The sequence below is a fragment of the Filicampus tigris genome, chromosome 3 (assembly GCF_054856515.1).
Source record: "Filicampus tigris isolate MCC_2025a chromosome 3, RoL_Ftig_1.0, whole genome shotgun sequence".
NCBI lineage: Eukaryota > Metazoa > Chordata > Actinopteri > Syngnathiformes > Syngnathidae > Filicampus > Filicampus tigris.
The window spans coordinates 5,307,154-5,333,694 of NC_141219.1; the positions used below are offsets into that span (position 1 = coordinate 5,307,154).

Here is a 26,541-nt window from a genome sequence, read left to right on the forward strand (position 1 = left end):
CAGTTCCATTTCCAGTTCCAAGTGTTACGTGTTCTGTCCTAGCTGCTCGGAAAACTAAACTGATTTTCTCAACAATAGAACATTCTGCAATACGAAGTCCAACGGTCCAAAGTGGAACATGACCTGTTTCAATATTAGTAGTGGCCAATTTACTTTTTACAAGTGTATGACAGGAAGCAATGAGACCAAGGACCGAGGAGCACCGAGAGGACTTTCGGCTCACCTGTCTCGGTTAGGGCGTGTGCTCAAGTATGTGCGGCTGTACGTTCCAAAGAACCATCTCGCTTCAGTAAGACTGTTATGAACAACATTTGTCCGACTGACAAGACCGCAGTTGACCTTAAGTCAGCTGCTCCAAGGAAGGAGGGAAATCCCACTATGGGGGGGGCGAGAATCACAGGCCGATCGTCTTGAGTAACCATCAGACACGTACAAATCCTGCAGCCGACAAAATCAACTGAGCGACTACTGCTGAGGGACTTCATTAGGAGGAGAGTCGCTGTAGATGAATAATTATCCATCATTTTCCTTTGAAAGAGGAAACCGAGCATGTAGTCGAGCTTACTGTTTCACAAAACGTAGGAGAGGTTTAAATACTTCTCCGGCTCTCGCGGGAAGGCAGCCATTTTCTGGCCCATTCCAACAGCTTTGAAGATATCTCAGCAAAGAAGATTTTCATTGTATTTCATTTGGTAGATATAAACAAGCCCTGACACTGAGGAGGTGTATCAAATAATCTAGTAATGCTAAGGTTTGACTCGTTAAATGGGCCAGAGAGGCATATGATATTTTTGTCACTCATTTCAGAAAGTGAAGCCCATATCACTTTATTTCTTGCAAGTTGATGATTATGGCTTACATATAACAAAAACCCCACATTATATTATATATAATGTTACATAAGATCTTTTTTTTTTTTTTTTTACACAGAAGTGCCAAGATTCTGAAAAGTATATTAATTCCTATTCTAAATGAAATGGGAAAAAAAAGAGAAGTTCTAAGAATGTTTACTGTACTTTCTATACAACCATATTAGATTGCCTAACAAAGAGTCTGTGTAGAATTGTTCAATATTAGCCACTGCGCTGTTAGGAATATAAATGCTAATGAAGTGATTCAGAGGTATGCGGGGGGGTGGGGGAATCATTCCAATGCCTTGTCTGACTAGTCGCCTCACTTTATGACATACACAACCACGGGACATTAAACATGCTGGACATGAAAGCAACTCTAGCCTCTGACAGCTGTCTTAACCTTTTGTTATTCATATGAACACACCATTGCAATTGCAATTGCAAGTGCAATTGCAAGTGTCTGTGGGGTTGGCGGTTGGGGGTGGGGGTTGGGGTTGGGGGTTGGGGTGGGGAGGTCTGTGTCTGTGTCCACCCACTCACACCTGTCCACGAAACCTTGCAGGCTAGTGCAAGTTTTGACAGCTGTCACAAACACGCGCGCATATAAACCCACACACGCAACAGGTGACAAATCAGCGGATATCTCAATAGTTTAACGTAACGTGATCATCCTGGCTAGAATAGCATAAAATAGCATAAAAATAAATAGCATTAAATATTAAATAATTAGAACATAAAATAACAGCAATAAAGTAAAGAACAACAAACTACGTTTTAATAGACTGGGTTAATGTTTGCAGCGGTGCTGTAGTTATCGAAGGTTCCTTTGGATCATAATGTTGCTGTGTTTCTAAATTCCAGGAGGTCTCTTCAGGCACTGACGCATGTGCGGGTGAGAGAGAGAGAGTGGCTATTTATTGGAGGAGAGACAGTAGGTGAGTAGTTTAAGGCAGAAGGTAAGCTGTTGTTGTTGACAAATAAACCTGGACATTTTTTAAGGAGGTGTGGAAAGGACCAGATTGACCTGAAAATGCAGCTTCAAACCAAAATGGTAGACTTCCTTTATCTTTTCAGGCATTGAATCCCAGCCCAGACTTTTGGTCAGATTTGGTCAGACTAATCCTCACCCGTTTCGAAGCGACACTGGCTTCAGGGGACTGAATAAAAACCAAAAACCAAAAAAACGTCTTGCTCCACAGTTAGTTGGGTACCGGGTATCCCTTTAGCGCTACATGAGTAGTAGGCGTGTTCGAAAAATAGCTCACCATTGATGGCACATTGTGATTTTCTAATAATATTGTAAAAGTAATCATTTGAAAATGTAAACACTGACAGAGCTTTTTAAAAAAATAAAGTGTTGCATATTGATATTCAGCTTTCATAATTATTGTGAGATTAAAGAGGTCAACCCCATTTTTTTCTTAACAATAATATGTTCTATGTGCCTCCAGTAGTCTGAAAACGGCATTCTGATTAAAACTGCGTTTGTAGAATATGAGTTAAGCAGAAAAATCCACCCATTTTATCCATCTCAGGGGGCGGCCATTTTGTCACTTTTTGTCAACTAAAAAAAAAAAGACTACTAGACAACTAAAAAAACATGACAGTTGCTCAATTATTGCAGATTTGGAGTAAAAGCATCAATGTCATGTGGGGCTATTTACAGTATGGTTGGTTTAGCTCTGTTTGACTAAAAACACCCAACCCAGCATGGCTCAGATTTGCATTTCCTAATGCAAAACCTCCCCCCCTTTAAGTGAGGGATTGTTTTTTTTTTTTCTATCCTCCACTGAGACTTGAGGTCAAACGAACAACTGGAACGACACAGAAATGTTTATGTTTCAAGGCACATCTGCGAGAGACATCAGCAAACCCAAGTGTGTCCCGTGGGGGGTGCAACCCGACGAGGCAGGTTTGTATTCAAGACGCATTTTGAGTGTCACAGATCATGACGGGCATGAATTGCTCTTTCACAACAACTTTCGAGGTGTTGGACATCACCGTTACAAAAAGGAGGCCACAGAGAAGTCGGAAGAAAATGTTGCCAGAGAAGGGGAAAAAATACAGAAGAGATATGATCCCAACAAATCATCCGCTTCCAAGGAAATGAATGTGGCGAGAAGTAACGGGAGGAGATAAAGCAGCCATCAGGCTTTCCTATCACATAGCATCCTCATTCCCTTCCACCCGCACATTTTCATATCCAGAGTCGCTACCTTAAGTGTTTTCTCCCAACAGACACAGATTGCAGATAAAGCCTTCATTTATTTCCCGCCCTTTGGCTCCCCAGACGGTTTTTCTCAGAGGACGACAAAAGTTAAATCTGAGCAAAACACTCCAGGATAACAAGGTTACTTTATGCAGTCAGTGGAGAAGCTAATGGCCATGGACACACTATTGAGTACCAAAGGAGTCTTCGGAACCCAAAAAAGATGGCCCGCACTTTTTGATTTTTTGCAACTTTAAGCTACTTTTAGTCAGTATAAAAGATAACGGACCCAAAAAGATGCCCAGTATTACAGACGGAAGATAAAATAGCTCCAGTCCCAAGTCAATGTCCAAGTCATATTTACGCACCTTTTAGAGCACTGGTGTCAAACTCAAGGCCCGGGGGCCGGATCTGGCCCGCCACATCATTTTATGTGGCCCGTCAAAGCAAATTATGTGTGACTTCATGTTTCTTGAAAAAAATATTAAAAATTGCAAATTACCTTAACTTTTAAAAATGTCAACATATTGCAAGCATTTTTGTTTCCAGTTCCCATTTTAAAATACATGTCATATTTTTTTTCAAGTTTTTTTTGGCCACTGATTTCAAAATTAAAATGTTTTCAAAAGTTTTTGTTGGCCTCTGATTTCAAAACGACCTATTCGTCAATTTGTTGTGTATGTAATATGCAGCGATTATACACTATTTGAGGTCACAGTCGTAACGGCCCTCTGAAGGAAACCATAGCTATGATGTGGCCCGCAACAAGAATGAGTTTGACACCCCTGTTCTAGACTATGCCCAATATTACAGAAAGATAAGCCAAAACAGTCCCAGTCTGAGAAACAGTCTGTTGCCTGATACAATAGATGTATTTATTTATTTATTTTACATAATTGCTACGCACAGCTAACCTGGCCATGGAGGATCGATTGAAGGGAGTGGCTCTGAACAAACGACAGGAAGCGGAGCTGAATGTGGCGGAAACGAAGATGTTGAGGTTTTCTTTCGGAGTGACCAGGATGGAAATGAGCTCATCAGAGGGACAGATAAGGTTAGATGTTTTGGGGGAAAACGTTAGAGTGAGACGACTTCGATGGTTTGGACACATCCAGAGGAGAGATAGTGAGTATAACGGTAGAAGAGTGATGAGGATGGAGCTGCCGGGACAGAGAGAAAAAGGTTGATGGAAATAGTGGATGAAGACACGAGGGCAGTTGGTATTAGATGGGCTATCACTTACGAACCAACAACCTCCGGGTTGGGAAACGACCACTCTACCACTGAGCCATGCCACTCCATTAGAGAGGAGGATGCAGAAGATAGACTTCGATGGATAATGTTGACACGCAGTTTAAAATGGCTTATTCTAACCAGGATCCATACCGTGTCCAAAGCTAGGACCCAGGTTGGGTTTTGTGACTGCCGGTCTTGGAAATCTATCCTTGTTGTCTGCTGTCTTCGAGTCAAAAATTCGCTGATTGCTTTTCCACGTCCACTCAAATCGCTTACCTTCGAAAGTAAAAGTATAAATACAACGGATGGATGGCTGAATAAGTAAAAGGCATACACTTTTGATATCAAGATCTCAACCATGAATTTGACCTTGTTCAACCCGAACAAAAAATATCCAGCATCATTACGATGCGACTTGCCAAGAGCTTTGGGAGTGTGCAGGGACGCTAACAAGCAAGCGCCACGGTTAAGTCAATTGGAGGGCACCTAATTAAGACTGCCTGGGGCTGATTTATCAGTAAGTCTCCTTGACACCACCGTATAAGGTGTAAAAAGTTCATGCTGGAAATTCTGAGGTCTGTGCTGATATTTAATGAAAATAGTGTGTCGGTGGGTAGGGGTGGTTGTTGGGGGCTGAGCTTGATAACGCTGCGGTATATTTGACTACGGAGAGCCTGGTGCATGCTGACGACTCAGCATCACTTCTACTTGCATTTGACATCACTGATCTTTATTTCTTGTTGCATTCAGCATAATTTCATCCGTTTCCAGATGCACATAAAAGGGATAAAAACGATGATTTTGCTGCTTGAATCATCTTCCACATTCGCAATATTAATTAGATTGCCATCTTTAGTCTAGTGCGGGGGGTGGGGGGCGCATAGACATTAATGTAGTCAAGAAAATTCTGGACTTGACTCCCCACTTTAAAGCTGCTTATTGGCGCCCCAGGTGAAGTTGACCGGAAAACTAAACACACAACAAAATAAATTACACACATTGTATATTGGAATACCGTATTTTGGTTTACAAACATCACTAGCTTGTTGCTAACACACAATGCTAGGCTAACAGAACCAGCACCAGTTATATACATCCAAATATTATTCACGCACAAACAATGAAGCAACATATTCAATATATTCGAGTACTCTGTGAAAAAGGAGTTCAATTAATGGTGTTCCATGAAGGATTTCTTCTTCTGGTCTTTTATATGATGACGTCCTATTATCTGCATGTGTCAACCACAAACCTTGCACAGCAGGAACAGCCCTAATATAGGCAATTCTAAACAATTTTACAGGGCTAATCACACATTTTTGCTATTCACGACAGGTCTTAGTCACCGATTCCTATGAATAGCTTGAGTTTACTTGATTCAAGGTGCAAAGGCCAACTAAAACTGATCTTCAGAATGAAAAACTATGTTGTATTGCCATAACTTGTGCGCTCGCTCAAGAGAAATGACATGCTAGTTTGTGAGAAAATAAAGGTCAAGGAGAGGAAGTCAGCTTTTTGTGTATATGATTCACTCTTGGCAAGATAAAGCAACCAGAGGCCTCAATAGTCAGTGTGTCTGTCTCTTCGGGCAGTATCATACATACATGTGGAAAGTCACAGGGCCAATATGCTATTAACACAAACAAAAGCTCGAGAAGACATAGGTTGTTATTCTCCAAAGAAGTGAAACAAACAACCGTTTCCGTATATAATGAGTTTAAAGTCGCAATTAACATCAAGAAAGTTGGTCTTACCTGAGTGTTGAGCGTCGAGTGGCTGCTGTAAGGACGCCTCCGCGTCGCGGTGGATCTACGAGGTGGGAGGAAACAGGAAGACACTGAATCAGCCTCAGCAACATGTGACACACGTCAGCCGGCGAGACAAAAGTGATGCGGCGCTCTGGAAGTGTCGGGGAGGAGGCGGCAAGGAGGCGACTGCCAGGCGACTGCGGCTGATCGCTTTGCAAGTCCACCATGTCCCCCCCCCCCCCCCGCCTACCGAGGGTTAGGGGGAAGGCTCGGTCGGATGGGTTGTCCGTGAACACACGGGGCTTTGCTTCATATGTGCTCAGTACGGCTATACAACAGCTGTGTGTGTGTGTGTGCACATGTATGCCGAGAGCCTGCCAGGGCTGGTTTTAGCTACAGAGTAATCACACACACCCCTCCCAAAAGCGCAACCTCCACGTCTTTGCAGGTGGCAGTAAAAGCTTTGGCGGTTTTCAGAATGGACTGGCCGCTCAACTTAACAGACTCTTTGTGCTAAAGGTGATGGAACAGTGGGCAGCCTTTAGAAAGCTATCTTTGACTTTGCATCACAGTCATCTTTAAAATGATGTGATGGACCTTTCACATGAAACACTACAATCGCTTGGACTTTTTTCGAAAGCTTTGAGGTGGCAAGAGCTTCCAATCAGGATCAGGGGCCACTTATCAATGACTCAGGAATTCGTACTTCAAAGTGTATATACAAACGAGCTGAAAATGGAGTGTGAAAAAACTAAATTGAGTCACCTGATCTTTACGCTCTGGCATAGATCTTGTACAAAACACTCAATCTTTTAAACAGCTTTGTTTGAAAGCTTTGTTGATCGACAACTATTTATTTTTTTCATCAGGGCCAAGTGTCTTCTTTGTGATGGACTTTACATACTTTTTAAATGCTGCAATAGCTTTTACATGAAACACTTCCTCCTTTTTGGGTTTCTTCTTGTTCCCTACCCGAATTCTTCTTGGCTCATGACACCATAGTGATTATCAGGAGGTGACAGTGAGTCACAGTGGTGGCTCATAGAACCCGGTGTGACCAAATGTAAACAAACGAGCTCTACGCTAAAATTTCACATGCTGTAAAAACTCACATTTGCCCAAAAAGGATATTTCAAACCATAATGGGAGCACATCCTGTTCAATATCAAGCATGGGTTCTTAAAACCTTTTTTGTACATCGTGATAAACAAAGAATTGGGTGCATGTGTATCTGTGAAACTAGTGCCTTGGGGGCCTAACTTTTTTCTAACTTTCCTTGGACGATCCCTCCCCCTTTTCTACGGCAAATCCTCAAACTGAATGTCATACACTGACACCTTGCTCCGCCGCCGTGGACCGAGGTGCACAAAACAAATGTGGTCTGGTTCTCAAAGGACCACCAGAGGTTGTTGCTTGGTGTTCACTTTTTGTACCCAAGCAACCGACCACACTGACAGATTTTAGGATTTATACTATGACGGACAATTAATGCATTATGAATGGATCAGAGATGGGAAATTCAGGTCCAGGAAGTAAAAGCCCTGCCACAGTTTGGGTTTAGCCAGAGGCGCTTCTCCTCAACTGGCAGGTAAATGAGCTCGCTGAGTAGAAGCACTTGTGGCTAAAGCCAAACGGCGGCAGGGTTTTTACTTTGTGGACTTGAATTCCCCATTTCTGGAATGGATGTTGCCGTAGCAATAGCTTGAGTGCTCGTTAGATGTGTTCACAATGTATAAGTCTATACATCCATTACCTAATGAAATAGATAGCAAAATACATGTAATTTAGAATGGAACAATACAATCATTGCTACTTTGAAAAGCGCGCTGCCCAAGAAGGGTGAATGACTTTTTAAAACAAAAATTATGCACTCCGGCTTTTATATGGTGTACTTCCCATGTGCTTATTTGTAAACATGTACCTTTGATTCCCATGAGAAAGTAGGTTTGTGGGCCAGCTCACAAGGCGGTGATGTCATGTCAAAGTTAAAAAATAGACTAAGACAGCGCAGTCATTGATTAAGCAGACACCAAAGAGGAAAAAAACAAGACCACGAGTGTGACCCTCCCAGAATGATTTCCATGTGAGATGGCAAAGACTTATCGGGTGAGAAACCTGCTCCTATAGCAAAGAAACATGTTTACTCGCATGCATACATCAAATCCCAAACAAACACACACACAGGTGCTTGGGCCAACATCACATACACTTGTGTTCAGGTGTCAAACAGAGCCCGGCGAGAGGGAACAAACATGCTAGTTTAGCTGGACACACATACTGTATGGACACACGCTAAATGAAATGGAAACCACAGAAGTTAACACTAATTCAGACTTCCATCTTGAAGTATTCAGACAAAAGAACAAATCCCACTGAGATACAATTGAAGAAGTCACGAATGGGGAATGATCAAGCCTTAGATGGCGCACATCAGATGGCGTAGGCAAAAAATATCATTCACAATTTTGTCGTCCACAAGTCTGGGATCCCCGCTTCTGATGTGGACCAATTAACTAGTAGAAATTTGCCAAAGTATGAGCCCTGGAATGGACTGTATGTACAGCAACACATTTACACATTTCTGGTGGAAAGGTCAGGTTGCATAACAGTCGCTGCTATGAATTCGTTTTGAACTACTGGGATGCCTTCTGATTAAAGAAAAAAAAATCATTCATTAAAAGTATGGGTTGTGTAATTGGTATGTATATTCAACAGTTCGGCGCTGGTACTTTTTGAGGTTGAAATGGCATACAATTTTTTACTTTTTAAAGGGGGGAAACATTTTTGTCAATTTTTTTTTTATGAAATAAAAGCTGGACTTCTTAACTTTTGTTTCATCCACCTTTTGATATAAAAAAAAAGTTTTCAGAACACCAAAAAAGGAATTGATCTTGCTGTTCCAGTACTTTTGGAGCTGTCTGTATATGTTCATTCAGGAAATACATGTTTGCAAAAATCGGTGCATTTCCTGGCATTTTGAGGCCCCAAAATTCATTTGTCGGAAGGATCACAAATTCAAAAGGGCTTAGTTAGTTTTGCTCTCTTTTTGCAACATGAACGTTTTCAAATTCCAAAGAAACTCACCATGAAAACGAGCCAAAACTTTATTTAGGCCATTAAACCTTTCATTTGGCATGTGTACCACGTCAGTATTAAAGCTCTGATACTACTTCAGAAGTTAGAAAATTGCTCGCTCAACTTTTGTCCCCCCAATTAATCTTTGGAGCACTACAGCCAGTTAGCAGTTAGCACCCAACAAGTGTGTCCGGTCAGCCAGTGAGCAAGTAAAGCGGTGATTTCCCTGCCCCCAACGCTTCCACCCACTCCTCTCAAAGCTGGAGGCTCAGATTCAGAGCATATTTGTAGCATCAAGGGAACCCAAACTGCACCCATTAAAAACACATCTGCTTTAAAAACAAATCGACGTAAAAGCATCAAGTTTTGCATCAGTGAAGAAACATTGGGAAAGCACTAAACCTTTTTCCGTTAGAGGTTGAAAGGCACGGAAAAGCAACAAGGTCCTGGCATGGCTAGTGGATGATGACACTTGCTAACGCTAGGCTGGCACATGTGGTTATTTTTAGTGTGAATAATGCTTGAACAAAGCCTTTCAATCAGAAGACTCAAATAGCAACCGGCTATGGTCGTGCGTTGTCACAACTCGATTAATTGAGAAAAATGTGAATGATGCTCACAAAAGCTCATGTCAACACTTATGTTCTGCTGTTAAATCAAGTCATGCATCTGGGTTTGCTTACAAATTGGGATGTCGCGATACAACCTTTTTCACTTCCGATAAAATACCAATATTCAAGCCTTAAATTATGTGCCAACACCAATACAAATTCAGCACGACTCAGAATACTTTTATGACTTATTTTGAAGTATGGAATGCTAGAAAAGGTTTGGATAAGCGACATCACTCAGAGAACAATCGCTGCAACCAGCAACAGTTAGATATGAGGAAAAACGGACCCATTTCTAAACTTAAAAGCATAATACTGTATATGCTACAGTAAAATAGATTTGAAAAAATACCTTAGAAGATCCTGAAACATAACCTAAATAAATCCAATAAAAAAAAAAAAATACTTTTAAAGTCAGTGTATGGTGGGAACAGCATTAACTTTCTCCACATGGACGGCGATACCCTTTAAACGTCTTCATGCATGTGGAGCACAGTTTTATCAACAATGCAGTGGCAACTTGGCATAATGTAGCGAAGGCTCAATGTGTTCAATTAAGCGATTAAACCCGCCATTACTGGCCCCCGCCTTTTGCTGTCCCGTGGGAGTTTGTCACACTTTGCAAATGTTTCAAACAGCATTGGCAGTTTGTAATTTGTAATGCTGCGTTAAATGTGCAATTACTATGGTCGTATTAAACGTCTTCGGTTGTGTGACACCACGGCAAACGTGTTCGTTGACAAGTATTGCAGTCAACTCTAAAGGCTTTTCCGACTTTAGCAAAAATACTGCCACAAGTCCGACAGCCCAAAGCCCCGTTGCTACTTTGTTAGCACCTTTCGCGCAAGCTGTTTGTGATCAGGTGAGCTCTCCACGGTGGAGCCACGTGCTGGAGTAGAGTCTGGAATGTACAGTTTGTATTGGAGTGTCAACATTGGAAATTTTAGATTCGGGATTATATAACCCAACACTTGTTTTTTTTGCTGATATCGGACCAATATTCGATATTTGATCGGGACACACTGGGTTAGGGTTTCAAAATAGATAAAGGTTTCAAGCCAGGTTTGGGGTGTCACAAGTATGATATACCACGGTGATGGGTTTGAGCAGCCATCAGACAGAATTACTCCAAGCACATGTAACACCTCCCTCCTCACTTTAGTCAGTTTTTAAAACGCACTGCTGATGTCAGCTCCTGTTTCAGGTGAATGGATGAGGCGAGAGAGAAAGCGACAGAGATCAAGAGAGAGCGAGAGAGAGAGAGAGAGAGCGAAAATAGCGTGGGAATAAAAACATGGAGCAGGGCGGTGGGCTAACATCTTCCTCCTGCCTCGGAATAGCAGCGGCTTCTGGCTCTGGGCCAAATGACTTGACTCCAACTGGCATTTCACATCCCCGCGTCTTTTTGCCCGTAAAACACATCATCATCATCATCATGTAGTTTAGCGGTGCAGCTAACTGTCAATGCGTTTTAATGCTAACTGGCAAGTAGATAGACGGAGCTGTTGTGCCGCTCTGCCAGTTCAGCGCATCACTTTAGTGTCTTTGTTCCTTGTGGCGCTTGCAGGCAATGTCAAGACAATGCCTTCAACAGCATGTTTTTCATCGTCCCTAACTCTCGTTTAAAAAACCTCATTTGAAACTCTTTAACAGACTTCAAATCCAAATCCAGACTTGAAACCCTATCTTTAAAGTGTAAAGACCCTGAATCAAGACCCCAATTTGAAACCTTAAAACGTTCAACCTAGTTGAAATTCCAAATGCTCTGTTTGAAATCCTAAACCTGGGCTGAAAGCCCGATTTGAAACCCAACCCCAGGCTTGAAACCCTAACCCTGACTGTGAGTCTTCAGGCAACAGCAGATAGTTTGTCGATGTGTCGCTTCTGTCATATTTCCAGTTGACTCGAGTCTCAAAGAAGAGTGAGAAGATGGAGGCCAACATATGAAGGGCAAATGCGTAATCGTTACAATCGGCTGCAATCACGCCACATTATGCCAATGAGCCCAGCCAGTCGAAAGCTACACCGACAATAATCATTGGCAGCACACACACAAACACAAACACACACACAGCACTTAAGCCAGGAGGAAAAAGTGAGGCGCTGTGGAAAAAGAAAATATTCTATACATGCTGCTGCAGTTTTAAATAGCACAACTTTGGGGTGCAATAACAATTACAAAGGAATTTCAAAGCCGAGCACCAAAACCTTACACTGGTTTCAATGCTCAATTCATAAACCCGAACCCTGACTTGAAACCCTAATTTGAAACAGTAACATTTTTTTGACTTCCAACTTGAAAGATGTTCTTGTTTAAAACAAACAACAGCGCCACCAACAACCCAGGTGTTAATTTCCAATTTGAAATACTATGCCTGGTTAGAAACCCTCATTAAAAACCCTAACATGGAACTTTAAATTTGTCTTGGAACTACGTCTAACTTGTAACCATAAAACGTATTTGAAAACCTGACCTGAAACCCTAACATTGACTTGAAATTCAAAGACAGGCTGGAAACGCAAATTTGAAACCTGAATTTGGTTTGATACCAAACTCTGAAATGTAAAAGTTTAAATCCAACCCTGGTGTGAAACCCTAATTTGAAACCATAACCTTGTATTAAAACCAAATTCAAAATCCTAACCAAGGTTTCCTAACTTGAAATCAGAACTTGAAAATTGAAAACCTCAACCTGATTAGAAACCCTAATAATTGCTTGAAACTTAAACCAAGTTTTCAAAATCCAAACTTAAAAACCATAACCTGAATTGAAACCCTAACACTTGACTGGATCCTAACACTTGTTTGAACCCCTTGTTGGAAAGTATTGAAAACCCAATGTGGAACCTTGTTTGACACCCTAATTTAAAACCCTAACCCTGGATTGAAAGTGCAATTTAAATCCACAAGACTAATTTGAAATCCTAACCGTGATTTGAAACCACAATACAGTGCTTGCTTGGAACCCTAAAACTGGCTTGGACCCTGATTTGAAAACTGTAACCCTTGTTTGTGCGATAAGAATTCCACTTCGAGGGATTACTACATTGATTGCCATACGGAGACTTCATGTAAAGGCACTTCAGAGAGGTTAGCGCCACGCTAACGGCACGCTAGCCTGACCAAACAACCCCACCGAGGCCCTAAAACGATCACATGCAGTATCCACAAACCGCCCCTAGTGTGTGTGTGCGTGTGCGTGTGTGTTGTGGTGGTTGGGGGGGAGTAATCAACAAGCCTCTCGCAGCATCCCCAGTGGACACCAGTTACTGTTGTTTTTTCCACAGTTCTGAGCAGCGTTTCAGAGTTTGATGAGCTTGAGATGCTTCATAAAAAAAGTCACTTTCACGGGTGGAACTTTGCGTGAAAGTGCGGTTCAAACCTCCTGCCGTTTGTATCCGACTCTCTCCACACTCGCAAAAAACTTTTCGGGTGGTCTTACCTTGATCAAAACCACGTTGACGGCTCTTTCGCCCTTGGCACAGAAGCTGTACCTCCGCTTGTGGCGTTCGTACATGGTCCCCCTCTCCCAGAAAAAGAAAAAATATATCCAGAGTGAGCGGAGGGAAAGGAAAGCCGATGAGCTGCGCGTAACATCTGGACAAGGAGGCAGCCTCTGCGCCCTCCTCCTTCTCCTCCTCCTCTTCTTCTTCTTCTTTCCCTCCCAAAAAGTTGAGTCCGGCCTCTGGCAGACTGGGGCCCACCCCCACTTTCCTGGGCTCAGTGAATGTCCCCCTCTGTCTCCTTCAGTCCAGAACAACACTAGCTCATATACAGTAGGACAGATGACCCTTTGGCCATTGTGTGCTCAGTTGACACAATTGGGCCAGCGGGAGAGGGTCAACGCCCCCTAGTGGGTGGGGGAGGAACCCAAGGGCGGTTCCTGGGGGAGTGGCACGTGGTGGGAAAGGCAACACAGGCACATATGACTGAGTGTGCGCCACTGAGGGGTCCCAGGCTTTCTCAATCAAGTGAACTTGGAACGGAAGAGCCCAAAAATAGTCCGGCTATGTATGTTTACTCACCTCATCCATTCTATATTTCCGTATAAAACCTCTGCTAAGCTTAGTAAGCGTAATCAACCTATAAAATGCACTTTGTAATGGGTAATTTAACTTTAAATTTAGTTGAAATAAGTAAGGAAAAGAAACATGCTCTGGGTCAAATTCACTCAAGAACATTATTACTGTTCTTATAATACTGTTCTTGTAATTAAAGTAAAGCTTGTTCAGTTTGAAATAAGATAGCCTAACCATACTTTAGCCTTGGCTAATGCTCTTTTGACACTTTAACCCAGATGTGAAACCCAAACCCTTGGTTGCCACCCTAATTTGAAACCCTAACTCACCCTTGTTTGAAACTAACCCATATTTGAGCTTCAACTGAAATCTTTACTCAGGACTAAAAGTCCAATTTTACATCCTAGCCCTTGTAGCAAATCCTAAGGCTGGTCTTGAAAACCTACCACTTGGTTGACACCCTAATTTGAAACCAAACTCCGGCTTGAAAAAAAATAAGAATAAATAAAAACACTTGGACCTAACCCTAAACCTGTCCTGAAACAGTCATTTGAAATTCCAAACTTGAAACCCTAAACCTGACTTGACAATTTGGAATCGGGCAATTAGATCCCATACTTACTTCCTATTGGAATAGTTTTTTCCACATCTGAACAAATCTGTGGTCGACCGGTTCCCGTCCTGACCTTAAAGGATCCGCTGTAATCATAGTGCTAGGGATGTGAAACAGCATATTTCACTGGTTATTATCACTGGGGGTGTGTGACACGACCGAGTGGCTGCCAAGCATTCGGAAGATTACCGGTGGCTCGACTCCGCGTTCCCTCAAGAGCCATCCGCATATCCTTGAGGGAAGAAACTCCAGGCTGCGCCTGATGATGTGTCATCAAACGGTGGGATGGCAGCGGATTAACTTTCCAGCGTTTCTTTTATTCTGAATCAATACGCTTCGTCTGACAGAATTGTAATCCCAGAAGATCCGACAAGAATTGCAATCAGCGGAACATGGACAACAATGGCAGCCGACCGAAGTCAAAAGCCTTTTTCTGTGCTCAGTGAGAAGGATCGCTGACAAGATGGAGGGCACGTCAGGTGGCAAACTGTGGCGGATCCATATTCTTCCGCAACATGACCGCCCCGACCTTTGGTCTTGGCATCACTTGCCTGCCAAACAAATGAGGCGTTTGGCACGTGCTCACTGCCGATGTCGCCGCTGAGCCCCAGCTGTTTGAAAAGCGCCAATCACACATTTACATAGCACTCGTGGATGGATGGTTAACAAGATCGATTCTCCAGAGAGAGCGAGAAAGAGAAACAGAACGAAAAGTATTTTATTGATCTCACAAGCTAACAAAAATGGCTAAAGAAAACATGTCTTTAGAGAGCTTCTTTGGAAAGCAGAAACGCCAAATGATTTGATAAAAGAAGGAGAAGAGCCTCCAATTTCAAAAACAAAGCTCCAATTAAGAGATAATAACAGTAGTCCTACTTACAACTGTTTTCTTTTATCCCTACGGGTGATTTTCGCGCACAAAGTCTGCGAAATATGTGACGGCGAGCTTGCAAATGAGGTAATGACGTTTTCAACACTACCCAAAAAGAACTCATTACATTGCTTCTATTTCCAACATTCAATCTTTGGGAAACAAGACTTTCTGCAATGATGGTGATCTATACAAAACTACAGTGTAGACTGGACATAAGTAACACACTCCGGGTGTCATTGTCTACCCCACTACCCCAAGATGGGTCCAACTCAAGAGAAACAAGAACAGAAAGAGAAACAAGCACATGGCTCCAACTACTTACATGTATATGTTGCTGAGTTGTATTTGTATGAATGTGTTTTAATTTGAGAAACTAGTCAAAATACTGATTTATATAAAACCAGTCAGTGGCGCGAAGATGGTTGGGGACTGCTGTTCCAAAGCACAGTCCCTTTTGAGGTACCCTTGAGGAAGTCGCCCAACTCCCCTAGTTGTCTGAAAAGCTGCCCAAAAAATGGAATCCCAAATCTTTTTTGTCACAGCTTCCAGTGCCCTGTCACTTGCAGTGAAGGATCGGGACCAACATCCGCTTGGCCGATTCGCTTTACTTCCTTTGACTCCTTTCTTATCTTACACAAGCCATAGAGGGACCAGCGAGACTTCCATCGCTAATTCCCTAAAACGCCGCATAACACAAGACTGATCACACCTCAGGACAATTTCCATTTTTGCATTGGATCCGTGTTAAACGAGCCTGGAGCCCAGAAGAACATTGATGATTGATGGTGATTCTGGATAACGTGAATGTATGGCCTCTGGGGTTTTTGGGAGGGGCACACATCATTCTTCATTTTCAGGTGAAAAAAAACTTTACAACTTTACAGATGAATATCGGTTGTTAACGCAGGATTGCCCAAGGCCAAGGAGAAAGATCTGTGTCTGATACTGCAAATGCTAACTTCTGCACATTAAGTGGTTGTCATTTTATTCTCTTTATCTTCCTCAGGGTAGCAGTGGAAAGCCTGACCTCCTTGTCTGTGGCCGCCTCCCCTATTTGGCCTATTTGAATATGTATTTCCTCCAGCGCATCCCGTGTCTACCCGGAGGTGTTTTTTGGTTGAACACGCACAGAAAGACCTCGGGAAACCGAACCAATTCAACTGGCTCCTCTAAATGTGGTGAAGCGAGTTCAACGAACGGAAGCTCATGAACTTGTTCATGTTTTGGCCCGACGCGAATTCAACGTTGTACGGTATTTCTGCCTGATGAACGTTTTTGTGAATGCGCTTGTTCTGGAGTCTGGAGTCTGTGAATGTTTTTTTTTTTAATGACAGTTCATTTTTGTTCAAGAGTGCCAAATTTCATTAAACTTCCAGGAGAAAACCCAGCTAAACACATGGTAAACGAGCTCATATGTAGGGGAGAAAACACCTCACTTGGAGACTCAAGCCACCGACACTCGCATGGCCGCATGTGTCATCAAATTGTTAAGCCTGTTGGCAGCTTGGAAGGGGAAAAAAAGAGCCCGAGGTGGTTACCTCACTCGGGAAATCTGTATTGGTTGGCGACAAATAGTAAGGTCAGTTACTGTTTGCTTGTCCCTGGTAGGCATTAGAGCCTTTTCCTTTAGGATTTTGCACTGATACTGCGGTGAAGAAAGCTGGTGAAGCAGTTAGCTTGTAGCCGTTTAGGGTCATCTGAAGACTGGGGGAGGGGATTAATTAGAGTGTGTGACAGGTGATTTCCTTACATCAATAAGTTGGTCATCTGCCTGTAAGACCAGACTAAAACCAATTGAAACAGACTATAAACAAGCTCTGAAAGTATTGGACAGCAAACCAAAAACGTACCATCACTGTCAGATATAAAAAAAACATGAGCACCTGAACTGGGACAATACTATTAAATACGCTGATGCCATCTTGATTTATAAAATCTTCCACCACGAAGCTCCTCCTCCACTGCAAGAATTTGTAAAAAAAAATCCCCAACAGATCAACAAGAGCTGGTTCTAGAGGTGACTGTGTGATTTTTCCCTTCAGAAAGAGCACATCTAGCCAAACCACCTTCTCTGTCCGTGCACCACATACCTGGAACTCAATACCAAACACCATACGTGAACTCCCGTCTCTGAACCTCTTTATCAAATATCTTAACGCCTGGCTGCTGGATGAACAACATTGTCATCACAACACTGCCTAGATTGCATGTATCTCAAGATTGTCAAGTTTGTCTGTGTCCTGTGTTTTTTACCTACTGTTACCCTAATCATTTTATCTTGTGTTTTTAACATCAACCTACCGAAGGGACTGAAGATGCAAATTAGCCTTTGGTTATAATCTTGCATATTTACATGTACATGTTCATGAATATGTGTTGTCCCTCCTTTCAAATAAACTCAAACTCAACTCAACTAATTTCGGCTAGGCACCCCAGCGGTGCAAGAAAAATCCACAGATTAGCAGCACCTTTATATAAAATGCATGGTTCAAAACCTAGGAAAAAAGTAGCGGCTTATATTCCGGAAAATACGGTATGTGTATTCTATTGTATTTTCTTTCTTCTTATTTTGATGTATCTTATCATTATTGTTACCATGCTTGGTGAGCCGAAGACATATTTCCACTATGGTGGACAATAAGGATGTATTCTATTCTATTCTATTCTATTCAATTCTATTCTATACAGGCCAAAGATACTGGTGGGGAACAGCTGCCACTGCGGGCCCTTCTGCGTTTTAACTGTCGAAATGATTTTCACGCTTGTTTATTTTATGTAGCGGTTCGATATGCTCACGCTCGTTTAAGTTTCATGAGATGCTGTTGCGCGATGCAATTTACATATTTCAACACAGCACACCAGACTGTAATTCAATGTGTTGCTCCAGCAACATGTTACTGTTTAATAAATCACAACAGAGATGATCTGGTCTTATACGCAAGTGCGATTAAATGATCTGCCATCTAATAGTGTGCACGCTTTTGTCATACCGATCTCTCTCTGGCTGCTTTGAACAGCTCGCTTGTTACACTGCGCCTCTGTGAGATCATGCAGTTCATGCAACACTCCAGCTACCTACTGCAGAGCGTGCAGCCTCATTGAAAATGCAGCACATTTAAACAGGATCATATGGCAAGGGAAGGCACTGTCAGGGAGGGGAGGGTTCACACGAGGCAAGGCTGCTCTCTGCTGGCGAGTGTAGCTTACTAGCGCGGCCGGGAAACATCTGGCTTTCGGAGGCAGAACAAACACCAACGTCAAACCGCAAGCCTGGAATATGCAGAAAGCCGCTCGGGCTTTCGGCTGCGGAGGAATCTGTCAGTCAGCAACATTTTGGGGAGAAGATGGCCTCCATGTGCTTGTGCATAAATAAACTAAAGCAGGGGAGATCCTGTTGCACGGTTTAAACTCCATGTACGAGCCCGCTGTAAAAACGCACAGAATCAAAAATGCACGCATGAGTCAAAAGGAAAATATGTCCTGGGGGCTGCAAATCTGTCGCTGGCACCTCAAAGTGCACGTAAGCAAATTTCACCTCATTATTCCCTCTTTGCCTTTCACAAGATTTCCCCCTAATTTGCTAAGTGACATTTATCGCTGCCTACATGGACATGCTTGCCAAAGACTTGGGGAAATAAACTGCTGTTTTTGTGCACGTCAAGTTCACGTCGACACGGCAGAATTACAGGGTGTTGCACGGCAGCCATTTTCTGTACAATACACACATATCAACACTCGAGCCCAATTCAATTTTTCCTCCTGTGGTCGAAGTCTGCAAAGGTCCGATTGTCAAATGTCTAAACAATTTTCTTCGTGACATGTAATAAGCGTGATTTTTCTTTGGTTGAGGGCCGAGAATCGAAAATGTTCAACTTTTTCAATATTGATGGTGGAAACCGGCCTTACAGAGGTAAAACGTAATCCCCCCCCCCTTCAGGGTTCTCTATTCGCCAATTTACGTTCCTCCTCAGCTAGTCACTGAAAAATGTACCTATTTGCATTTTTTTTGCGTTTACGGTAAGACCCTAATGCCACAAAATGGTGTCAAAGAATTTAAAAAATATATGGGAGTGTGGTAATTGGTGTCAAGGAACTATGTAGTTGAAGAGTTGCAATTCAACTGAGAGTCGAGCTTTGTATGTCAGAGAGTAGCTAAATTAGGTCTGGGTTATTAGTGAAAGTTACGGGGAGTCTTCGCAGCATGTGCATGCATATGATAATGTAATAGGAGTTTAAAGGGGAAGTCACCCCCAAAAAATATTTGCAATAATATGTGCCTTCACGAGTCCAAACATGACATTCTGATTAATAGTGCATTTGTGGAATAAGTGTTAAGCAGCAAAATCCAACCGTTTTTAGCCTCCTGAGGGGGCGGCCATTTTGTCACTTTATGTCGAATGAAAATTACATCACAGTTGCTCAGGGCTCAGGTAACAACCAATCACGGCTCACCTGTTTTCTGAAGCTAACTGGTGGGGCTGCATAGCACATAAAGACAATTTTGGGGTTGACTTCCCCTTTAAAGTGTTATCCAGAGTGATTATCCTGAGGTGTGGAGTGCATTAAGAGGGAGGGCAGAAAATCATAAATGTTAAATCTGTAAAATATTTATGATGCTGGAAACAGAGGCCTGACTAATGTGAGGAGGAAATTCTCAGGCTGTGACAACATAAAAAAAAAAAAAGTGTCCTGTTTATCACCTTGGTGACATTTTAAGATAATAAATGAAGCATTTGGTAGGAATCACACATTAAGTCTTCAATTAAGTCTTACAGGCCTACATCAAATCGTTGGTAAAGTGGGTGGGAATCACACATACCAATAATCTGGCCAAATAAGAGCATTTTCGGACTGTCTCTGGAAGACTGCTCTGTAGTGCGGGGTGTGATCAAGTTGTTTATTTTATCTCAGCAGTATGTCTGGCAATATTGTGAGCAGTGAAATCTGATGATTGATTGTAAAGGAAAAGAAAGAAATGACTCTCGAAGTGAGTCAGCATTTGACCATCCTGTTGGACGATACACTCTGAGAACCACCCATATATTGCGTAAGACAGTTTGACATATTTTTTATTCATGCTAATCAGCGCGATAATAATGATAGTAATAATGATGATAATAATAATAAGAAGAAGAAGAAGAAGAAGAATAAAATATACAACTTGCAGCATGTATTCTGTGGGACTTACTGCGGAAGAGTCAGTCTCATCTGTTTCCTCAGCTTCACATGTGGTCCCGGCGTGTTCCGACATGATCGCCTGCACCTCTGGAGAACACACACACACACACGCACACGCACACACACACAAAAGTCAGATGGTGGGTGCAATGACAAAGCGGCAGAATGGAGGAATCAATAACAAGTGAAGTGAGACATTTTCTGCCTGTCTGCGGAGTTGGAGCAGCCTGGGGCTAAAATAACTTTGTTGTTGTGATCTCTGTCTTCATTTTCTACACAGGATTTCTTTTCTCCCCCTTGCTATATTGATTAAATACCATGTGATCCTAAAAGGTCCAGCCGGGGGGTGTATGTCTAAGACTCTATAAGTGGCTATTTTAGCATTCAATTTGATTTTCTTCTTAAAAGTCTTTCATTCTTGAAGGCTAAAATTTAGCTAACAGAGCAACTGCTGTCTGTGTAAAGCAAATTTGCATGAGAATTTGAAAAAAAATACCATCAATTTTTCGGCTCCAGATGCTTCATTATGTATCTCTGTAGGTATCACATATTATCCAATAGAAGGGCTCTATCAGAAAGTCTAATTTAATGTCATGTAAGGCATTAACAATAATCAGGGTAATATTGCAATTTTCTTTTGTTTTTAAATATTAGAAATGTAAAAATCAGCACAATTCCGTTCACTTATTTACTCCTCGCTCTGTGACGTGGGTTTCTGCTTCATCTGTCTTTTTTCTTTTTTAAGCAGTAGTTGGCTAGCTTTATCCGTTTATCGCCTTCCGCCTGCAGCCAGGGTACGCTTGCGCCTTTTTGTCCGGCCGGACCAAATAGTAATCACCTATCGCAGTTGAGGAGGCAGAGGGGGAGGGGGACGGGACGGATCGAGGTCATTTTGAAAGTGGGGGGGGGGGATGTGTCCCCCCGTCCCGAGTACCATCGTTCAGTTTTCTAAGTCATGAAACTCAAAATTAAAAAAAAACATGAAAAGAAACGCTAACTGAGCCTTCTTGTGCTGTGTGATCACAAAGTTTTACGGCATCCAGTTAACTAGTTCATTGCTCACCTCAAAACGCTGTACACATCGCGACCGCCCTGAACCAAGGACCGCCAGTAATGTTATGGGCGTATGAATGTGTGTTACTATATATTATAAACAATTATGGATTACAAGCATTTATGGCTTTTTATAATATTAGCTCTGACGTTTTATTGTTTTTTAGGATTTCATGTCGGGCTGTGCTACCATGAACCGGACGTGGTTGAAGGATCGGAGATTTCCCATGACAGTATGATTAAACACCTCAAGTCTAAGGATCAAAGTCAAAAAGTGTTTCTGAAGCATACTGCAATAAAAGCTGACATTACATATTTTCTTTCACATTTTGTAGATGTTGCACACCGCTCCAGCCCTTCCATGATCATGACCTCAGTGGCAACTGAATGGCGTACATACCTTCATTCAAGTCAGTGCTGCTGGGATTTTCCTCTTCAACCATCCCCGCGGAAGCATCTCTGCCTAGCGACAGGTCAGTCTCAGAAGTTTCAGGAGCACCTGGCTCCTGGTGTTCCTCGGGAAGCTCCTCTGTGTGAAAGCTGGACTCCAAAGGTGTGGCAGTTTCCTCCAAACGTGTTGCGGGTTCCACTGACGTCTCCGAACAAATGTTGCTTTGGTCCGCTTCTTCCGCAGCGAATCCCTCAGTGGGCTGCTGCTTCTCCAAGGGGTTACTTTCCTCGGCGGGGTGGAATACGTCTGTCGTATTGCTTCCGACCGACTGAAAGCTGACGTCGTCGTCACTGGACGGGTCGCGGGTTAGGCCCGAATCGGGATCAATGTCAAATTTGACCATCTGCTCAGGTGAGCGCTCAGTCCGGTCTGGATACTCCTCTCCAGGTGATACGGCGACATCGGCATCATCCGTCACATTTAACTCCCGAAACGTCGTCTGCTGATCGGGGTCTCGCCGCCACTCGGTCGCATGATCCTGACCAGCTGTTTCCTGGTTTTGTTCCGAGCTGTTTACATCTGGCGGAGGCTCTCCCTCTCCGGGAGGCGGAACATCTGATTCCAGGGTTACATCATCACTCCCTGCCGGAGGTGGGAGGTCTTCTTGCACTAAAGCTTCCTCCTCGGCGAAGGAGTTCCCGCCGCAAACGTCCGGGCCGTGAGTCAACGCCTGGCCTTCCTGGTGACACTCCTGGACCGGCGCGGCAGTCGACGGCGCCTGGCCCATGATGACTAACCCTCCGCCGCTCTCGCCCTCTGTGCTTTCAGATACCCCGTTTACTTCCTTCCCAGATAAGTCCTCTCCCTCTGTGGCCTCCTGTCCTCCTCCTCCTCCTCCTCCTCCTCCTCTATCAGTTTGCTGCTCACCCCACCCTGCCGGTTGAAGGCTTCCCAGAGGCGACGGGCTCCCCCCTTCTTTCCTTTCACACAAACTTAAGTTCTGTGTGGTGTCGGGCTGTTCCCTTCCATCTGCCCTCTTAGACTCAAGACACGCCCAATCCTCAGGGGGACTGAGGCCATGCTCCCCAGGGTGTATTACGCACACGCCGCCGTCTTCCTCGCCACCATATCCCAAAGTGACGCCGCCGCCGTTTCCAACTCGGTTTTCTGGCGCCTTTCTTTGCGGGCAGCTCGCCGTCTCCGGCTCGACACCCTCGTTGCACTCGGCGGCCGTGTGCAGACAGTCCGAGCGCAGCTCCAGCACAGACGCTCTCTGCGGGAAACGGCGAGGTTAAGAGCGCGAGTTGACTGCGTGATTGCATAAGGTGTTCCGCCGCTTATACAAACTGAGCCGGCGGGGTGAGAAGCCGAGGGCAGGGAAAAGACAAACAATCAAACGCCGAGTTCCGTGACTCACCTTGGCGTGGAGATGACTCGTTAAATGCAGCAGCTGCTCCACGCTCAGGCCGAGGCTCGGCGGGTCGCGGCCTGGGTACACGCTTTGCGTCAGGGAGTGCAGGCCGGGGTGGCGGCACACCACACGGGCGTCCGTCGGCGACGGCTGGACACGCTGGGGCCCTCGGTCCCACTCGGCGTCTGCTTCAGCCCTGCCGCGGAATAAACACTTGGATCATCCGAGAAGGAAGGAGCTCAGCCCCGATTGGCCCGTCAAGCACAGAGAGTTTTAACAGCGATGTCAGCTGATCCGCATCGCCCCCCCCCCCCCCCCCCCTCCGACATTTGCTGCCGTAATCCATTTACAGTGACAGCAAAGAAAGTCATTGTGGTTGTTAACAAGTCTTTTTTTAGACGTTTAGAAGATAGTGGGTCATGCAATGAGAACACTGTAATTAAAGCTGCAAGCAGCGACGCATGAGCCCTCGCACCCCTGTTTTTATGCCAAATACTTCAAAAAGATGATCAAATTTTGACGCCATGCTCCAACAGCGTAGGGTCTCAAACTCATGTTTGTCGCGGGCCGCATCGTAGTTATGCCCCGGAGGGCCATTATGATTGTGAAGCCATACAAAATGTATGATTGCCTAATATCAGGGGATGTCAACCTCATTTTTGTCGCAAGCCACACTGTTGTTACGGTTTCTCTCTGGGGCAGTTATGACTGTGAAACCATATAAAGAGAAAGTCAACCCAAACATTTTTTTTTTCAAAATATGTTCTATGCAGCCCCACTAATAGAAATATGGCAATCCGATTAAATATTGCATTTGTGGAATATGAGCAGTAAAATCCACCCATTTTTGTACATCTCAGGGGGTGGCCATTTTGCCACTTGCTGTCGACAGAAAATGACACCACAGTTGCTCAGGTTTCTGCTAATGAACAATCATACCTCAGCTTCAGAAAACAGGTGAGCCGTGATTGGTCTCATATTACATGTAAACAACTATTTTTGAAATCACATACCAGTCAACACATACCAGTCAACACCAGTGGTGTACTGAATCTGCATCTGTATCTGGTATATGATATGATATGATATATGATATGATATATGATATGATATATGATACATGATATGATACATGATATGATACATGATATGATACATGATATGATACATGATATATGATACATGATATATGATACATGATATATGATACATGATATGATACATGATATGATACACGATATGATACACGATATGATACAATAATGCGTTATAACTACAATCTTTCTCACTATCGCTCGCGTTATTTTCAAATGGCTGCTGTCACGTGATCGGAAATCGGCTTTAGCAGACGGAATCAAGGTCACGCGAGAATATCACGAGGCATGAGAATGAGAATCTCATTCTGTCATTAAAAGTGAAGGCAATTTGAAATTGTTGGTATTTTAGCAAGAAACATGAAGTCGACGCACATGCTTTGCCTTGGCAGGCCACTTAAAATGGTGGTGGGCCGCATGTGACAGAAATGTTCACCCAGTTTTGTGATAACTGCTGTTGGGGGAGGGAGGCTATTTTTTTAGATAAACTTTTCAGTGGGCTCTTCCGGGAGAGTTTTGCAGGGGGATTGTGTTCGGGATATTAAACAGCGACCCGTAAACAAGGCACTTTTCCTGTATATCTTTTCGACCTGTTTCTAAAGCGGCCCTTCTGTTTTTGTGAATTGTTTTTGTGCCGGTGAAAGAGTGGGGGACACAAGCCTGCCAGGCGGCACCGTTTGCGCAATACTGGGTGGACTACGTTTTGCTCCTGAAGTCACCAGTGACCTCACCACTCTTGTGGAAAATGTCATTACTCGTGATTAAGGGAGGGGAGGCGTTTGCTCGAGCGGCGCGTAAAAGCGGAGGCTCGTTTGAGTGTCCCCCGCATGGCACTGTGACTTAAATTGTGTTCTGCAGCAAATCTGTGAGATTTATGTCGAGAGAAGGGAAGGTCCATCTCCACTTGAAGCCATCTCTCAGGCCATTTAGCAAATAGCCGCTTCATATCACGCAACAAAGACAATCTGACCTCGTTAGGGCATCAGCGTGAGGAAGTCATTGCAGGGGGGGACACACGTCGCCAGTTAAATCTTGAGGATGACCCTGTTTGTCTGTGCGTGCGTGTGTGCGTGCGTGTTTGTGGTTGTGTAAGTGTGGTAAACACATCATTAAACAGAAAAGTCGTAACTAGGGCTTTTGTGCTGCAAAATAGTTTTCCATTGCTATGGTTTCAGCATGGAAGAATACTGGGAGAAGCTATCTAAGAGGGTTTAAGCGTGATCGACCATTTTGTGGTCCCCCAAAAATCTTTGCAATAATATATTCTATGCACCTTTACTAGAATACTACGGTATTCTGATTAATATTGTGTTTGTAGAATATTAATTAATAATCGATTAATCTGTCAATTGTTTTGACGATTAACGTCATGCGGTAAAATGTTGATCATTGTTTCCCAAAGTCAAATCAGATGTATGTAAATGTCTTGGCTTTAATGCAACAAAAATGATCTTTTTCTTTTTTTTTCAACCTAAACTATTTCCTAGTCCTGCCGAAGCTGTGTGGCATGACTGTCGCCAGTATTTAATGTCTGGATATTTTTAATTAGCTTAACGAGTGAAAATAGTAAGGTTGTATGCCTTTTGCTTATTTTGTTAAAATTGATTTCTGCAGTGCATCGTTGCAGAGGGACCCTCGTGAGCCAGGGAGGTAAATCCTTGCATTAATATTCGCTGAATACACAGGGTTAGTTGGCTCATTGATTTATTTATTGCATTACTCATGCCTTAAACTCTTAAAAATGTGTTTGTGATGATGACGTAGGTCAGGCATTTGCTTTTGTGATGTACAAAAAGGCATGCCCGCCGACTTTGAAGTGCAAGGCTATGTGTTTGTGCTTTGTATTCTGATTAATGCCGGCTTGATAAAAACGTTTTTTTTCTTCTTCTTCATACTACCGTAAATTAGCGATTGAATGTATTTTTGGGGGATGTGTCTTGTTAATGTGTGTGTGCAATGGTATATGATAGCAATATCAGGTATAATCCAACTTGTAAGAAGTAATGTATTGGGAACTCAAGCAAGCTGGCGTTTTTGGGGTTTTTTTTTTCTAAAAAGCTGTCATTTTGACAGCTACAAGCATGCCGCCCGACAGCGATGATATACAAGTTGCTCCGGAGTATAAATCAAATTTTGGGAGAATTCATTTTCTTTCTTTTTTTTTTTTTTTTTTA

The 26,541-nt window shown here is 43.2% G+C and overlaps 1 protein-coding gene and 1 long non-coding RNA gene across 10 annotated transcripts in view; one reads left to right on the top strand and one right to left on the bottom strand.

The window, feature by feature from the left end:
* The window catches only part of akap13a (A-kinase anchoring protein 13a), a 94,482-nt gene that overhangs the window by 38,605 nt on the left and 29,336 nt on the right, over window positions 1–26,541 (bottom strand). For all 9 annotated transcript variants that reach the window (XM_086025249.1, XM_086025251.1, XM_086025250.1 and 6 more), the window contains exons 7-10: window positions 23,280–23,469; window positions 21,872–23,135; window positions 20,429–20,505; window positions 6,054–6,108 (exon numbers count right to left, since the gene is read on the bottom strand). In XM_086025249.1, the coding sequence (XP_085881375.1) occupies window positions 6,054–6,108; window positions 20,429–20,505; window positions 21,872–23,135; window positions 23,280–23,469 (1,586 nt within the window). The remainder of the gene's footprint in view (window positions 1–6,053; window positions 6,109–20,428; window positions 20,506–21,871; window positions 23,136–23,279; window positions 23,470–26,541) is intronic.
* Window positions 8,042–16,633, top strand: LOC147149647 (uncharacterized). Its single transcript, XR_015086086.1, has 2 exons — window positions 8,042–8,153; window positions 16,247–16,633. It is a non-coding gene; the product is annotated as an uncharacterized LOC147149647 (long non-coding RNA).